Source organism: Tenrec ecaudatus, chromosome 17 (genome assembly GCF_050624435.1).
Source record: "Tenrec ecaudatus isolate mTenEca1 chromosome 17, mTenEca1.hap1, whole genome shotgun sequence".
Lineage (NCBI taxonomy): Eukaryota > Metazoa > Chordata > Mammalia > Afrosoricida > Tenrecidae > Tenrec > Tenrec ecaudatus.
This window is the reverse complement of record NC_134546.1, coordinates 49,639,600-49,658,098: the sequence shown is the minus strand read 5'-3', so window position 1 is coordinate 49,658,098 and position 18,499 is coordinate 49,639,600. Positions and strand designations below refer to the sequence as shown.

The 18,499-nt window shown below is 39.9% G+C and overlaps 1 protein-coding gene across 4 annotated transcripts in view; it reads left to right on the top strand.

Annotated features, from left to right (window-relative positions):
- The first annotated feature begins 1,349 nt into the window (after nt 1-1,349).
- The window catches only part of HERC2 (HECT and RLD domain containing E3 ubiquitin protein ligase 2), a 244,592-nt gene continuing 227,442 nt past the window's right edge, over nt 1,350-18,499 (top strand). For 3 of the 4 annotated variants that reach the window (XM_075535640.1, XM_075535641.1, XM_075535637.1), the window contains exons 1-4: nt 1,350-1,486; nt 1,651-1,863; nt 2,072-2,174; nt 14,993-15,107. In XM_075535640.1, coding sequence (XP_075391755.1) covers nt 2,103-2,174; nt 14,993-15,107 — 187 coding nt within the window. In that variant the 5' untranslated portion in view covers nt 1,350-1,486; nt 1,651-1,863; nt 2,072-2,102. Of the gene's footprint in view, nt 1,487-1,650; nt 1,894-2,071; nt 2,175-14,992; nt 15,108-18,499 lie in introns of all 4 variants that reach the window. The other variant, XM_075535638.1, reaches the window with a different exon arrangement.

Here is an 18,499-nt window from a genome sequence, read left to right as displayed (position 1 = left end):
TTAATAGTTCCCCCCTCCAACTTCCCTGCCCTGCCCCTAGTATCGTGGACTTCATATATAGAAAATCATACAAAACAAAAACAAGAAATAACAGAAAACCAACAATGACAAAAACAACAACAAACCAGGAAAATCTTAAAAGAAAACAGAAAATATGAAAAACTAAAACAACTTTAAAATGTCAAAACTGAGATCAAATGATAAAAACAGTTACATTTTAACCTAACTACATCTGCTATCATCAACTTTGCACTGTGGTCTGAGGAGATGAAGGGATTCTCTGGAGGCTTAATCCACGTGGGGGATTCTGCAAATGAATTTTGGGTGTCCACTGTCATCCATAGCCTTCTGTAAACTAGGTGTTCACAATTTAAGCTCTGAGATCACTCACGTGCTTGGATTTTATTATTTACAATCCTTGGATCACACAGGCTTGTGTGCTTTTCCATGGGACTCAGTTGACATACTTAAATGGTTGTTTGTTGTAAGACAAGTCTTTGGGATTCCAGATGCCGTTCTTTCTGATAGCTGGGCACCATCTGATTTCTTCCCCCTTTGTTACAGCACTTATATCCTCAGGGATCTATTATGAGGGCGAGTAGGGCCATGTCTTAAGAACTAATTGCTCTTAGATTGGGGCTAGAAAGAAGTACGAACCCAAGACCGATTTAGATATCTAGGATTTATAGATGTCTCTGATCATTTCAGAGACATCATCATTTTATTGGATAACATTAAAAATCGTTAAAAATGAGGGAGGGAGAGCGGGAAAATGAGCTGATGCCAGGTGCTTAGGTGGAGAGCAAATGTTTTGAGAATGATGAGGGCCATCAATGTACTAATGTGCTTTACACAATTGAAGTATGGATTGTGAGAAGAGTTGTATGAGCCCCTAATAAAATGATTTAAAAAAAAGAAGAAAAATTAACAAAAAATCATACTCCTAGGGCATGAGGTAATTCAAGTGACAATGTAATTCATTTCTCCTCGGGAGAAAGACTGGGTTTTCTACTCCCATAAACAGTTCCAGGCCCACGAACCCACCCGGACTCGCTGAGTCAGCACTGACCGATGGTTTGGCTCTCCGCATCAGCGCACACCTGGCCGGCGGCCCACGGACTGACTCGCTCTAGCGGACCGGAGGTCCAGGCATCCGCGCATGCGCGCGTACACCGGTCCCTGAGTGGGGCGCAGTCTCCGTTCGCGCGTTTGGGTGACGGCGGAAGTCCCGCCTCCTGGCGCCGGTAGTTGGCTGGGCTGCAGAGGTGGAACGACCCGGAGAGCCGGAGGAGCGTCGGGAGAGCCGGAAGAGGGGAACCGGAACTGCCTCGCTGCGATTGGCTGGGTGACTGGGGCGGGGCGTCGCGTCGTGGGTCGCACCGCGCCTCGAGCGGCGCCGGGATCGCGGACGCCGGCCAGCAGCCCGGCAGCTCGGAGGCCGCGCTCGCAGCCCGCGGTCGGCAGGCGGGAGGCCGCGGCGCGCCAGGTCTCCAGGCCCCGGGTGGCCGCGGCGGCGGCGGCGGCGGGCAGGGGTGGAGGGCGGCTGGCGGTCGATGGGCGTTAGCTTGGCTGCAGGACTCGGTCCTGCGCAGACCGTTCTCGCGCGTCTTCTCCTGTTTGTCCATTTCTAATAAATAATTTTCTTTCCAGACGTGAATCTTGGTTATTTTATTTCACGTATTTGCCGATCCTGGCTTAAAGCAGCCGATACTCGAAGGTGTAAATGGTCATTGAGATGAGGTGTTCCCCGTCGCCTATGGATACTTTTGGATTAAGGGAAGGGGAATGACATTGTCATTTGCTCTCCTGTGACCATCGGCCCTGAAAGACTCCGCGTTGTACTGAAGAAGTCCGGAGAATTCAGTGTGTAACTCTTACCTATCCTGGAATTAGGTAGTTTTTCTGTCTTCCTCCCTTTCCATTCTTTTTATTTCCTTCCTCTTTCACTCCCCCACCCTCACTTCTTCCCCATCGTCACCTGTTTTTGTCTCCGTTTTACTACAGGAAACCTCGCGGGAGGGCCTCTTGAAATGAAGAAAAACTGTTTTCAGCCCTTCTGTTTTACTTGCAGGTCTGACAGTTGGGAAGATACTGGAGGGAAGATGCCCTCTGATTCTTTCTGCTTGGTTGCCCAGGCAAGACTCGACTCCAAATGGTTGAAAACAGACATACAGGTGCGCTTTTGACTTGCATGTTTCTTGGTGTGTTCCTGCTTCCATCTTTAAAGTTCTGGTTAAGGCTTTCTTAAGGATACACGTAATGGAATGTAAATGGGATCTTATGTTAGAGAAGCAGACTTATTTCTTAAAACAGGAAATCTTTTATTATATCCATTTTCTTTGTTTTAAACGTTTTATTAGGGGCACATACAACTCTTAATCACAATCCATACATACATCAATTGTGTAAAGCACATCTGTACATTTATTGCCCTCATCATTTTCAAAGCATTTGCTCTCCAATTAAATGCTTTTTCACGGCTAATTTTGTAGAGTGATTATGGCTCTATTTTAATGACAGTTATTTATACATGCCAGTAACTTCAACTGTAGTTTTGCAAAAAAAAATTTCCATATAGCATAGTATTGTTCTAAAAGATGTCTGCATTATTCTTAAGCATTTCTAGTGATTGTTTAGTAATTGTTTTTGAGATGTTAAAAAAAACTAGGAGGAAAAAAAATTGAAAAAACGATACTCAGTAATTTATTATGCCCTCAGGCACTGACTCATTTTATGAGACCTTTTGTTTTTCTTTGCTTCTGGAGATGGAAGGGTTCTTTCCGTTGAACTCTTAGTTTTGGATATGTGACTAGCCTCAGTAATAAAGAGTGCTCAGCGTTTCACATCAGTAACACAAGGGAACAGAATGTTAGCTTTAGAAACTACTGTTCTGATGAATAAAGTAATTGTAACCCTGTGTAAATAATTAAAAACAATATCAGTAATATGTCTATAAATTTAGCCCGAATTTTGCCTGGAAAAGGTTTGGAAAAACTTTTTAGAACTCTATCATTAGAAGAAAGAGATATCTGAAATATTTTTTGGTGTTATTTTCTAAGTCTTGAAGTTAATCATTTTAAGTATTTTTACCTTAAATTTTTTTTTTGTTAATTGGGTGAAGGCTACAAAACTGATCAGTTTTCCATATAATCCATATACATCCTGTTTCATGTCATTGAGTGCAAGCCTAACCAAGTGGTAGTCACTTATCTCGAGTTCTCCTTGTGTTCTGTTTACATTCCTGCTCCTTTCTTATTTAACCATTTGGAATTTTGTCTTTGGGTAAATATTGTCTCTTGGTCTCAATTGGTTGATTAATCTACAGTACACATGTCTCTCTAATCTCCTCTTCCTCTTGTAGACCTCTCTGTTGTTTGGCTGAAAACTGAGCCATGAGGGTGTTTGTGTTTCCAGGCCTGAAGGGTGGGTGACTAAGGGCTGTAATCTTGAGGGCTCCACCAATCTGTTGAACAGTAAGCCTGGTCTTTTTGAGTGTTGTTCAACGTTTTCCTCCCATTCTGTTTAGGATCTCTTAAGGTTATTTATTTCAGAGCCATTGGTGGTGATCATTGGCAACATTTAGTTCTTCTGGGCCATGGAGATTATGGCTGTGGCGTCCATTGGTCCAGTTGTTTCTATAGGTCTGCTATTTTCATCAGTCTTTCCAAGTGGGAGGGATCAACAGTTGCACCTTTCATGGCTGCTTATGAGCTATTAAGTCCCCAGTTAGTAGTCATGGAAATAGGATATAGAGCATAGGTTCCCAAACTTTATTTTGCCCTACTGCCCTCTTTTTAGAAAAAAAAAAAAATCTTTGACTTATTTACCCCTGGCAATCAAGAATTTTTGTGTTGTCACCATATTCTAGGATAAAATGCAGTTGTCGCTTTTGCAGTGCCCTCTGGTTTGTTCCAGCACCTCGCAGGCGGTGGTAGTTCCCCAGAGAAACACTGATGTAGAGCATTGCTTTTGTAGACCCTGTTAGGCCTTGGTGTCCCCTGAGACCTGAGTTCCCAGGCCTAGCAGCTCTTTACCCTAAAGTGTCTAGAAGTTTTCATAGCTTCATCTCTATGCTCTTTATAGCATTTATAGACATATTTGTACTTCTGTCCTCTGTCTAACATTTTCATGAGTATGTTCTGATTCCGTCTTACACTCATTCAGCAGGTGTGTGTGCCCATGGACATCCCATAAAAAACTCACTGCTTATAGTCGATGCCTGTGAGTTTCCGAGATTGTAAATCTTTACGGGAGTAGACAGGCTCGTCTTTCTCCCAATACACATCCCATAAATTATTGTTATTGGGGGATTCTGGGGGGTATACGACAGTATTTACCTCTGTTGCCTTAAACTCTTGCACTCCTTCCCAGTTTCTTCCTCTGTCTCCTTCATTTTTTGCTGACCTCCTCTTACTGTATACTGACTCCCTTCACCCATGCTATTACACGCCTACTCTCTAACCAGCAGTTTTCCTTCCTGGAGGGCTCCCAACTCTTGGCAGCCATCCAAGAATGATTCTTTTTTTTTTTCCTTTTAAAGAATGATTCTTTATGTCTTTTTATAATACTCATACACTGTCTTTTTGTAATTGACTAGTTTCAGTCAGCTTAATGTCCTCTAGGTTCAGCCATGTTACGAGATTTTTCCTCATATTCATTATTATTTAATGTTGCGTAGTATTCCATGTGTGTACGTATCACAATTCACCCGTTCTTCCACTGGTGGACATTTAGGTTCTCATCAGTTTGTTGTGCACAGTGCTATGATGAACCTGTGTGTGTGTGTGCATTTTTGTAGCGCAGCTCTTAATTCTTTAGGATCTGCCAGATTGAAGGGTTGCTAAGCCATAGGGTATTTCCGTTCCCAGCTTTTAAGGCTCTGCCCCTGTTTCCCATAGTAGTTGTGCCATTTACACTCCACCAGCAGTGTGAGTGCCGTCTTTCTACACCCTCACCAGCACTTTTTAAATTTCAACTTTGTTATTAAACTGTGATGAGGTGATATCTTGTTGATTTGCATCTCCCTAGTGGCTAATTATCACAAACATTTCATGTATTTGTTGGGTGCCACAATGTCTTCTTTGTGAATTATTTGTTTTTATGTCCTTTGCTTGTTTTTCATTTTTGGTTATTTGAATTTTTCTTGTTGAGATACTAACGTTTTCAATAACTTTTAGAGATTCTTCTTCTCTCTATGTCATTACCCAAGTATTTCCCCCCAGGCTGCGAGTTATCTTTTTACTCTTGGTGAAATGTCCCCCTCCCCCCCAGCGTGAAAGCAGTTACTGTTTTATTACCTGACCAGATTACAGAAGTAATCAAGGTAGACACCTTAGTTCATCCTTCTAATAAGCTTGTTGTCCGCATGTCCACCTTCTATGAAACGGGTAGTCTTTTTCTTCATTTCACCTCATGCAGAAGATAATTTGAAGGCCACAAGAAGTTACTTGCTTCTTTGAAGTGTTTTCCAACAGTATAGATTTCATGAATCAGATCCTCCATGGAGCTGATGCCATATTTCTCAGGAGATTGTGCAAAGTGTTATGTGTCAGGACAATTTGCTTCTTAATGATTTTGCTATAACCAGGCTTGTAGATCAGTTCTTTTACTGATGTCAGGATTGGGGACCCCCATGCAGTGTATGGTTCCATAGTTCTCGTCATGTTAATCCAAGCCTTGTTAAGCCTAACAATGATGCCATTGAAGGAAGATCTGTTGAAGGCAAAGAAGCTGCAACATTTTTTGAACCATGGGCTTACACCAATTGACACCTGTGATCTTGAGCATATATGCCAGCGTGAGTTCTCTATGTATGTGGAAGTTACCGGCCTTTCTTGTCATCCCAGCCATTCGAATTCCAGTTCTGGATACCTGCCTGTATTCCTTGTGGCAGTGCTGTGCTTTTCATAGTAAGTTTCCTTTGTGCCGTTTGAAACATCTTTTGGACAAACTTCTTTCTTAGGTGCTTGATTTTCAGTTCTGCGAAATTCTTCTTTTTCTTACACGTCTCTGGAACAGCAGGAGCCTTCTTTTTCTCTCTGCGACACCCTCCGTGATTTCAGCCCCATAAAACAAACAAACAGAATCTCCCAGAGAGCTTTGCGAAATCTTTTGATGCACAAAATGTCTCGTTTTAAGGAGGTCCCAATCTTGTAGTTTGTCTTGCGCTGTTTGTATGTTTTTTATTATGCTTGATAGTATACTTATGTCATATATTAGGGTACCTAAGTTTGTCCCTGTATTTTCGTTGATGAACTATATAATTCATTTTATATTTAGGTCTTTATCTTTAGTTAGTTTTTGAATTTAGTGTGAGGATTCGGGTTTTGTTTGTAATTTTTTTGGCAAAGGCATATTTAATTTTGTCAGCACCATTTGTTAAGGAGAAATTGTTTCCTCATTTATTGCATTTCTTCCCTTTAAAGTAATCTACATTTATATAATACCCTTCATGCTCTTCATGATTGTCCATTAAAAGCCACATAGTATTATTAGGAAATTGTAAAAAATCCTAGTAGTGAAGTGTAATTGCCTCTCAAACTTTTCTTTTAAACAAGTGTTGAGTATTTGTAGATATGAGACCCTATTATTTAGAACTTACTATGTTGTGCAGAATGAGGTTGTTATTAATGATGTTACATTAGATAGGACAGAGCTCCAGAACTTTAAGAATTGGCAGAATGAGTTCTCAGCAGTAGTCATGGAAGTCAAGCTGTGCAATTGCCTTGGGTACAAGATCTACCCTGGATGTGGAAGGTTTCCAGTTTCTTAATACAAAATACGAATCAGTATTTCTTTTGAAGGGGAAACCTCATCAAATAAAATGGACTATCCTCTACAGAAGGAAGCAAAAAAGGTTAATATAGAAGAAATTCAAAAGAAAAGAGCCGATGGCTCATCAAATCCAGAGGGCCATTACTGGTGCATCTCTTGCTGATAAAATGGCCAAGAGGAGTTAGAAGCCAAAAGTTAGAAAGACCCAATGAAAATTCTCTGTTGGGGCTCCCAGAGAAGCAGACACCTGAAAAGAAAGCAACGCTTGCTGTTGCTACTAAGGCTCTCCCAAAGGAAGCGTCTAAGTAAACGGTGGGGATGCCGGTTTCTGCTCCTTGGGTAGGAGGGAAATGCTACATTGGCAGGTGAGACTTTTCAATAAAGATACAATGCTTAGGAAAAAAATTGGCAAAGGAGAGATCAGTGATTTCTTATTTCTTTAAACTTTAAATCCAGGAAAACTGGTTTTAGAATTTTTTTTATATTAATATTTATGTGCTTTGAGAAACAAAGTAAATAACTACTTACTGAAGGTTTTTCAGCAATCATAATTGATAAACTTCTAAACACGAGTTTTAGCACTTTGATCTAAAACCATTTCAGTGCTGAATTGAGTGGCTACAAGGAATGAGGCAGCTACATATAAAGAAAAGGACAATATGTACCTTAGAGAGTTGGTCATTTCCCTTTTGATTGTCCAGGATAAATCCAGAGGTTGGTCCTTAATCTTTCAAATCTTCAAAGGGCTTTCTAATATCCTAGGAACAAATGAAGAGATCTTAAATATACTATACTTTTGTTGTGGTTGTTGGGAATATACATAATAGAATATACATCGGTTCAACAGTTTATATATGCACAGTGACATTGATTACATTATTCAAGTTGTGTAACCATTCTCACCTCTTCAGTTGAAATTTTCCTCCCTTCTTAACATAAATATAATTTTTCTGTTTAATAATTCAAGTTGCTGTTGTCAGTTTGATTTTGTATAGATAGATCTTAAGAGAGTACCATTCTGAAAAACATCATTTTACTAGTGAAGCTATAATATTGTTTGATTTTAAGAATACTTAAGATGATGTTTTTGTATTAAGGTTTAAAGATTATATCAGAGCAATAATCTTGAGAGTTTATACAGCCTCTGTGGCTTCAGAAAGTCTGTCTTCCATGAGAATTTGAAACTTTGTTTTGTACTTTCTATCTTCAATCAGGATTTTTCTATAGAATCTTTGATCAGAGTAATGGTAGGTTAGTACTATTCAATTCTTCTGGAGTCATGACCAAGGGGGCAATTAGCCACATACTCCATTTCCTCCTGTTTCTGAGCTGACCATGGTATTTTTAATCATCCCATTTGCATGTGAAGGCAGGACAGTGAATAAGGAATACAGAAGAAGAATTGATGCATTTCAATTATAGTGTTGCAAAGAACATTGAATATATAATGAACTGCCAGATGACCAAACAAATCTGTCTTGGGAAAACTGAGAATGATGAGACTTCATCTGAAATCTTAAGTTATCAGGAGGGACCACTCCCTTGAAAAGGGCATATTGTTTGTCAAATTGGAGGGTCTTAGAGAAAAGTGGAAGCTCCTCAGTGCGATGTACACATTGACTACAATGATAGGATCAAGCATGTTTCTGTTTACGTGGGCCGCTGTAAGCTGGAATCAAGCCATGGCACCTAACAATAACATGACTGGCTTGCTAAAAGAAGGTGGGAAGAATACGCAGAGACACTTTACCAAAAAATAGTTAATCAGCATTTGACCATTTCAAGAAATAGCATATGATCAAGAGCTGATAATACTAAAGAACGAAATCCAAGCTGCACTGATGGCATTGGTGAAAAACAAGTTTGCAAGATATGATGGAGCACCAAGAGCAATATTTCAACAAAACCTTGAAGCACGTGTTTCAGTCAACTGACTGAAACATCTACATTTATACCCATTCAAAAGAAACTGACCCAACAGAATGTGGAATTATTAAACCATATCATAAATATTATATGTAAGTAAAATTTTGCTGAAGATCATTCAACAACAGTTGCAGCAGTACATTGACAGAACCGCTAGAGATTCAGATGGATTCAGAAGAGGACATGGAAGAAGGCTTAGCATTGATGATGTCAGATGGATCTTTGCTCAAAGCAGAGAATACCAAAAAGATGCTTGCTTAAGCAATGAAGCCTGAAGATTTGATACATTTGAATTATGGTGCTGGTGAAGAATACAGAAAGTACCATCGATAGCTAAAAGAACAACCATTTCTGATTTGGAAGAAGTACAGCCAGAATTTTGCTTAGAAGTGAGCATGGTGAGACTTCATCTCATGTACTTTCGACCTGTTCTGCGGGGAGACCGGTCCCTGGAAAAGGGCACTGTGGTTGGCAAAGTAGAGGGGCCGTGGAAAGAGGAAAGCTGTTGCTGAGATGGAACAACACAGTGGTTGTAACATCCATCGCAACTGTGAGGGTGGTGCCCGAGTGGGTGGTACATTTTGTTCCGTTGTCCCTGAGGTCACTGTGCTTCAAAACTGATTCTTACCAACCTAACAAGAAAACTAGGTCTTTAAACCTCCCAACTAAGACAAAATTCCCATGAGCTGCTTGTACATCATCTGTGTTATACTGCGCCGATTGGCTCGTCTCCTCCCCGCGACCCTTCCGTAAGGGGATGTACCCACTTTGTCTTCAACGATCTTGTTGGGAAGGTGAGCAACATGGAATGCCAGGTTAGCAGGACAAAGTGTTCTTGTGTTGAGGGACATCTACTTTAATACTAACCCTGTAAATATATGTACATAAATCTATTTACCCATCATCATATATAAATATATTTACATGTGTACATGACTGTTTAGACCTGTAAATGCCCTTTGCCTCCTAGTTCTTTCCTCTATTTCCTTTTACTTTCCTCTTGTCCCATTATCATGTTGAGCATTCATTTGGGTTTCAGTAATTCTTCTTGGTTATATTGCCTTTGATCAAGCCCTAACAGGCCTCTTACACCCTCCTTGTCATCAATTTTAGGTCTCTTGTTCCCTTGTCCCTGGGTTTGGTCACACCCACTTCCTGTTTTCTCCTCTAGATTGTTTATCCAGCCTATCTTCTCTAGATAGACATGCAGAGTTAATATGCACAAAAATAGGACTGAGCAAAACAAAGCAACAAGGGGAAACAAACCGAACAACAACAACAAACCAAGGACAAAAAAAGAAAAGCCTATAAATAGTTCTGGGTCTGTTGACCTTTAGGGGTTTTTCCAGTTGAGTTTAATGGGATGCCATGCCCTGGCCACAAAGTCTGTTTTTGGTATTCCCTGGGGACTTCGTTGCCCTGCTCCCCGTGCTATTGTTTTGCATGCCCTTAGTATTTTGCCTTGGTTTGGTGGGGTCAGATCAGGCACAATTCCTGCATTCTGTCTCCAGTGTTGTCCCCTGTAGTGCAATGGGTCAATGAGGGACGTTGTGTCTTGTGGTGGGGCTGACCCTATGGTCCTCTCTGTGCATTGGCTGCTCTGAGCAGGAATATTGTTCTTGGGGCTTGTTGGGCCAGGATGTGCTCCACTCTCTCGTTTCTCCCTTTATTTGCTCCTGTGTGCTCTGGTCAGACATGTCCCTCTCCCTGAACTGTAGCTTCAGTGATGTCCTCTGAAGTAAATTCTTTGGGGGGTGGGGGGGAGTCTTCACATAGTTGGGATTGGGCCTGGCCCCTCAGACGGCTCTATTGGTTCCTTGCTTCACGCCGGTATATTGCATTCACGTCTTGTAGTATCAGGTTGAAATCTGGTCCCTTTGTCCCTGTGGAGATATAAACAGTACTCTCCCCTTGGGCGGGTTAGTGCCCTGTCCCCTGCTACCCATGTCTTTTTTCTTTTTCCCTCCTTTCTATTCCTGGATTTGGTCTGGCCCTTGCCCAGACCTCACCCCAGGAATGTATGTGTACGGGAGCTTTTTCCCTATGCCATGTTTGCATTTTTAAGCTTACCTCAGGGGACTCATGTTGTACTTGTCCTTTTGTGCTTGGCTTACTTCGCTTAGCATAATTTCCACCAGTTCATTTTTTCCACCACCACTTCTTGAAGAAGGCATCTGCTTTCCATTGGATATTTTGGAGGCCCTTATCAAAGATCAATTGTCTGTAGGCTGATTTTATTTCTGGGTCTTCAGCTCTTTTCCATTGTTCTGATTATCTGTCATTATACCAATACCATGCAGTATTGACAACTGACTGTGTAATATGTGCTAGTCAGGTAAAGCAAGGTAAAGCAAGCCCTTCCACTGTGTCCTTGATGAGTTCTCTGCTAATTCTGGGCTTCTTCCCTCTCCATGTAAAGTTGGCAATCAGCTTTTCCATTTCTTTGAAGAAGATGAAGGTCATTGTATTGGGATTGCATTAAACTTATATAGTGCCTTGGGCAGACCTGACATCTTGACTATTTTGAGTCTTCTAATCCTCGAGCATGGGATACTATTCCATTTGTTGAGGTTGCTCTTGGGTTTTTGTAAGAGTGGTCTGTAGTTTTCCCCATAGAGATCTTTCGTTCTTTCAGTCAGGTATATCCCTAGATATTTCAATTTGTGTTAGGCTATTGTGAAGGGTACCACCTTTTTGATCTCCTCTTCTGTGATCTTATCCAATGTGTATAACAGTCCTATGGACTTCTGTTTGTTGATCTTGTATCCTGCCCCTCTGCCAAACTCCTCTATTGCTTACAGTACTCCCTTTGTGGAACTTTTGGGATTTGCCATATATAAAATTATACCATCTGCGAATAACGATAGTTTCACCTCTTCCTTCCCCAAATACCTTTGATGTCTTTTATTTGCATTATGCTGTTAGCTAAAACCTCCAGTACAATATTAATTGTGAGTCCAAGGGGCATCCAGGTCTGGTCCCCTTTGTGCCGCATACAGATTGAATCACTATGGTGAGAGCATGCAACCCTAGTGCCCACCTTTCTTGATGTTAAACTATGCAGTAGGCCCTTGTTTTGAGATTTTGTACAACTGCCTCTTGATCCACATACAAGTTGTGCATGAGCACAATTAAATGTTCTGGAATTTTCAGTATTCTCAAGGCTACCCATAGTTTATTATGATCCATACAGTTGAATGCCTTGACATTGTCAGTAAAACACAAGTAAACATCTTTATGATATTCTCTGATTTCAGCCATGAGTCATCTATAATCAGTAATGATAATCCTTGTTCCATGACCTTTATGTCCGTCTTGAACCTCTGGAAGCTCCCTTTGAATATACTGAAAGATTGTTCTACAATTTGCGAATTCTTTTGGAACATCTTTCTCTGATACACATGTTTGGGTATAAATATGGATCTCTTCCAGGCAGTTAGCCAAGAAGCTGTCTTCCAAATTTCCTGGCATAGGTGTGCGACTTGAAACATTTTAGTTGGGTGATACTCTCAATGCACCGTGGACTTCTTCCTTCCTTACCACGGGCTCTTGATCATATCCTGCCTCTGGAATACGTGGACGTCGACTAGTTCTTTTTGGAATATATCGTCAGTCTTCTTTCCATCTTCTTTAGATGCTTTCTGTATCATTCAGTATTTTGCCCATGGAGATTTTCAGTATTTTAACTGTAGTTTCAGTTTTTTTTCTTGAGTTCTTGGAATTTAGTATCTACTTAGTATATTCCTGCTTCTTGGTTTTCTCACGGTAGGCCTTTGCACATTTTACTTTGACTTCTTTGACTTCACCATTTATTCCGTTTGCAAGACTTCCCCTTCCATTAAAGCGAGTTTCAGAGTTTCCTCTCACTTCCACATTGATCTTTCTTTTCTGGCTCTTTAGAGACCTCTTGCTGTCTTTATGTGCGATGTTCTCTAGGTGGGACTATCTCACAGCTCTTCAGGCCTTCAGTTATTGGATTGGTGTTCATTGCATCAACTCTGCTCTTGAGATGTTTTTGAAATTCAGGTGGAATATCCTCAAGGTTGTGTTTTGACTCCTGTGGACTGTACATTTTCTTCAGGGATCGATTCAACCCCAGCTTACATACAGAGCTTGATGGTCTGTCCCACAGTTGGCCCCTGGCCTGGTTTCAGCTGCTGATATTGAGCTTCTTTCTTGCTCCTATCTTCCCACAGATGGAGTCAGTTCAATTTCTGTCTGTTCTATCTGGAGAAACCTTTGCATCTTTTGTGTTATTAGGAAAACGTATTTCTAATGAAGTCATTCCTCTTTGTTTCCAACTTTTGCATTCCAATTGTCAATAGTTATTAATACATCTTGATTGCCTATTTGATCAATTTCATACTGAAAACATTGCTAGAGTTCTTCAATCTCTTCATCACTACTTTAGTGGTTGGTGCATAAATTGGAAAAATTGTTTTCACTCAGTTTCTTTGTATGCCGATAGATATTATCCTATCACAGACAGCATGGAATTTCAAGATAGATCCTGAAATGCCCTTTTTGACAATGAATGCAACACCATTTCTCCTGAGTCTGTCATTCCTATCATAGTAAAACATGACCTCCCAATTCACAAGGACAAATGAACGCCCTCTCCCTGCAGGCATCTCAGCGTGCCAGTTTTGGGCAAAAAACAGCATGCTTCCCTTGCCCCATGCACCTGACTCACCTGACCTCCCTCTGTGTGACTTCTTTTTGTTTCCACAAATGAAGAGGAACCTGAAAGGACAGCGATTTGATGTAGAAGAGGTGAAGAAAAAAATGAGGGAGGTGCTATCAGCCCCATCCAAGCAGATGTGTTTAAAAATGTTTCCAAGAATGGAATCACAGATTTAACAAAATGTTTAATTGTAATGGAGAATACTTTGAAAGGTGATAAGGTTGTTTTGTAAAATAAATTAAATACATAGCTTTGAGGAAAAAATTCCAGGGTTTTGGGGGTGTACCTCCGCATATGTACATTTCAAATTTAAAAAAATTTAAAAGTGTCTTAAATATCTTTATCACTTTGTACTTAAAATCTTTGTATCTAGTAATTTTTGGCTTTCGCATGCAAAGTATATTAAGTAATTATATTAATACTGTAATTATTAAGACCAATGAATAAAGATGATTATTTTTACTTCCTTAGGGCATTTCCCATGAAATAATTCCTTGAAATATTTTTCTCTTTGATATGTCTTTAGGATAATTTCTTGTTTCTAATAGATTTAGATAAAAGGTTTAAGTTTTTGAAAATGAAGGCCATTTATGTGCTTAGAAGTAAAAATTGAAATTCTGTACAGAGACTTACCTTCATTCTTCTCTAGTATCTTTCATTTGTTTCCCCTCTTGTATCTGTTATATTGGCATTTCTATTCATTTTGGTTTATTTTTTTGTGTGTACCCTATATACTCCAGTATAACCCGAACCGAATATCTGCTGAGGCACCTAATTTTACCACAAAAACTACATTAAAAATGTGCTGAAAAACTCAGCTTATACTCGAGTTTATACGATATCTTCTTTTTTTTTACATCTTACACAAAATTTGGTATAATATATGCACTATTCCTTACTATACTTTATTCACTTACATGTATTTCTGGGTGTTTTTTCTATTAAATGATGAATGATTGAATAAGAGGAGATGTGAGTTTCAAAAATAGATCATTCTTCATAAAGAAGGGATAAGTCAGGAAGGGTGCAAAAACCACAACATTCCTCTGGTTCTTCAATGGTTTCTCTTCCTCACTATCAAGACTCCAGTCCTACCTTGCAAACCCTCTTAGACCAGAGCATGTACACTGGTACAGATAAGAGCTCTCGACACACAGAATCCAGGCCTGATAAACCCCTTGGGAACAGAAATGGAAGTATCATGAGGGTAGGGGGAGAAGGGGTGACGAAGGGGGAGAAAAAGGGGAACCCAATTGCAATGATTGATGTATAACCACCCCGCTTCCAGGGGGCCAAACAGCAGAAAAGTGGATACAGGGAAACAGTGAATGGTATAAGATATGAAAATAATAATAATTTATAATTTATCAAGGCTTCATGAGGGTGAGGATGGGGGAGGGAGGAAAAAGAGCTGATTCTAAGGGCTCAAGTAGAAAGAAAATGTTTTGAAAATGATGATGGCAACATATGTATAAATGTGCTTGATACAATTGATGTATGGATTGTTATAAAAGCTGCAATAGCCCCCAGTAAAATGATTTATTTAAAAAATGTGTATTCTTTAAAAAAGTCAATGTGTGTGATTATTTTGCAATTTCTTATTGCTAGCTTGCATTCACAAGAGATGGGCTCTGTGGTCTATGGAACGAGATGGTTAAAGATGGAGAAATTGTATATAATGGAACTGAGGTGACACTGAATGGAGAGCTCACTCCCAGAAAAGGTAAGGGCCTTCAGTTAGTGGTTTTCAACTTGCAAAAGTTTCATTAAAGAACAAACAAACAATTGGAGTGTTTTATTGAAACAGGAATGCTTGATCGTAATTATTAACTAAAATTCTAGGTAATATTATACACTAGATTTGTTCTTTGTGACTTGAAACCCTTTTGATTGCAAAACCATTTCTCTGTAATTGTAATGTCCTTTTAAAATCTTATTTGAAGCTTCTAGGACCTCTATTTAATGTTTTTTTTAAGTTTTGAAATATGTCCTACCTTGACTAAATATAAATATTTGTTATTATATAGTAAAACTCGGTGGACAATCATTTCTGAGGTTTCTCTTTCTTTGAGCGTATAAAACACTTTTGAAAGCCTTTGTCTTATGTACTGAACTGGTTTTTGTTTTGTTGTTTCTTATCCTCTTAAGTATCAGTGAGTATGTGTGGCACTGTGTTATCAATTCTCTGACTTCCCTAAGGATAAGAACCAGGATCAGCAAGAAGATAGATACTTCCTGTGAGGTGAAGGTCAGGCATATTGGATCTTTTCATCCTATCTGATAGCCTTTTCCTTGTAGTGCCCTGCTCTGTGGGGTGTGAGAATTCATTGCCGTGGCTGCACAGAGCAACACCATACTCACTGTTACCTTGATTCAGGCAAGTAAAGGCCCACAGTTTTGAATCACAATCAACTTGGAGATGACAGGAACAACTTAGAATCTGGAAGCACATATGGGAGGTCTGGGTGGCTCTCCTGAAGTAGAGCACATACCCCTCTCATCCAGTGCCAGACAGCTCTCTTAGCTGCCTGTCGCCTTGAAAAGGGGGAGTCCTGCTGTCTGGACTCTTCTGGGGCCCTTTAGGATAGACAGGCCTCCTTTCCCTCCATTTTCGGGTTTTTAGCTTTCCGCACTGTCAGAGCTGTGGGAAGTCGCCCTGAGGACTGCTCGCATTGCCTTTGGCCGTGTGCTGTTGCTGGCCAGCCCAGGTCATGGAGGCTGTGGCAACTGCTCACCTCCCTTGGCTGCGTTCTTTTTGGCAGCTCTGTGAAACGGGCCCCTTCTGAGCTGTCCTCGCCAGCTGTGCAACAAGGTTTGAAGGGGCGTCTTTCTTCAGTGTTACAGCCCTTTGCAAGTGTGTCAGCCGTCTTAGGAAGCTCCCGACCTCATCCCTCTCTGCTTTGTGGAAAAATTCCATTTCCACGAAATTTTGGAAAGCCCTCTTAAATAGGTGGATTTGTCATTTTCAAGACCTGGACCTCTGAGTAGGTCCTACCTAGGTGGACTATAAATATCTCAATTTGCACAGTAAAAAGCCAAAATCCCTCATTGAAGTGCATACAATAGATCAATCACAGAGCACAATGTAATCCAAAGGTAGACAGAAAAACCATCAAATCAAGTTGCTTACAGTTTATCCAGCAAATGTAACTCCTCAGAGTTTAGGGAAAAAATTTTGTTAAGCAGCTATTCAAAAGAATCCAAAAAGCTGCTTACAGGGAATCATTTTACCACAGCATGTTATTTAGGTGTGTAATTATGAAAATTCAGTGAAATCCTCTGATATTTTTATTATAGCTAATTTTATATGATATGTCTGCATTTTATTGTTAAAAATAAATTATTTACAGATACATTTTAATGTATACAGTTTTTAAGACTATGGGTTGGGTTTAGTATTATTAATTTCTTTCTAAATATTGCCATCACTGCATCCCCAAAATTCTTTCACTTTTTGATTTTTTTATTGTAGTGTTAACATATTTGTATTTTTTTCAGTTTTAAAATGTTATTTCTAGCTTTATTCCAATTTGATTGGGAAAGATATTTTGTATAATTTTAGTTTTTTGAAAAACTTACTGGGATTTGCCTTGCGTCCTTAGATTGGTTTATTCTGGAAAATGTTTGCATGTGTACAACTGCATAAGAATATAAGTTGTGCTATTGTTGGATAGAGTGTTCTCTAGCTTTCTGATAGTTGTAGTAATTTAGTAGTTTTGTGTAAGTCTTCTAATCCTTTCATTGATCTAATTATTGTATCCTCCAACAAAACGTTGACTGTACATTTATACCTACATCTGGCATTATTCATTGAGCACTACGCTACATGGCAGACATTGTTATAGACAGGATATCTCAGTGAACAAACCCAAAGTAAAGAAAAGAAATCCTGCCTCAGATTAGGTTTATCTTTCTAATTAGGCCGGAAAACAATTTCCTGAGATCTTGCTATGATGGATATGCTTCAAATTTAAGGTTAAGGTTCTTAGCTCTTTCTCTTAACTGTGTAAGGAGTTTCATTACATTTGTTCATAGGAAATTTAAAATTGTCAGTGACTAAAAGTCACAATTTTTCTTTTTAGGTGTATAATTTTTTTAATTTAAATTTTATTTTATTGAGGGCTCTTACAGCTCTTATCATAATCCATATGTATATCCATTATGTCAAACACATCTTTACATATGTTGTCATCATCTTTTTCAAAACATTTTCCTTCTACTTGAGCCCCTGGCATTAGCTCCTCATTTTTCTCCCTCCCCCAACCTGCCTCCCTCCCTCATGCCCCCTTGATAATTTATAAATTACTCTTTTTTTGTTTTACATGTCTTACACTGACTGCTGTCTCATTTCACCCACTTTTCTGCTGTCTGTCCTCCTGGGATGGAGGCCATATGTCGATCATTGTGATTGGTTCCTTCTTACTCCCTCTCACCCCCCTTACCCTCCTGGCATCACTGCTCCCCTTATTGGTTCTGAGGGTTTATCTGTTCTGGATTCCCTATATTTCGAGCTCTTATCTGTACCAGAATACATGTTCTGGTTTGCCAGATTGGTAAGATAGAATTGGGGTCATGGTAGTTGGGTGGGGGGTGAAGCATTAAAGCATTAAAGAACTAGAGCCCTGGTTCTCAGCCTTCCTAGTGCTGTGGCCCTTTCATACAGTTCCTCATGTTGTGGTGACCCAACCATAAAATGATTTTCGTTGCTATTGCATAGCTTTAACTTTGCTACTGTTATGAATTGAGCGACCCCTGTGAAATGGTCATTTGACCCACACGGGTCCCAACCTACAGGTTGATTACTGCTTGAACTAGAAGGTTGGTTGAGTGTTTCCTTGTTGCTATACTGCACCCTGACTGGTTCTTTTCTTCCTTGTGGCTCTTCTGACATGTAGGTGTCCAATTAACTACTGATTGGCATTGGGTCTGCACTCTGCTCTCCCCCTCATTCCCACTGATATGTTTTGTTTTGGGTCTTTGATGCCTTATACCTGATCCCGTCTATACCTCATGATCACACAAGCAGGTGTGATTCTTTCATGTGGACTTTGTTGCTTCTCAGCTAGATGGTCGTTTGTTTATCTTCAAGCCTTTAAGACCCCAGACACTGTATCT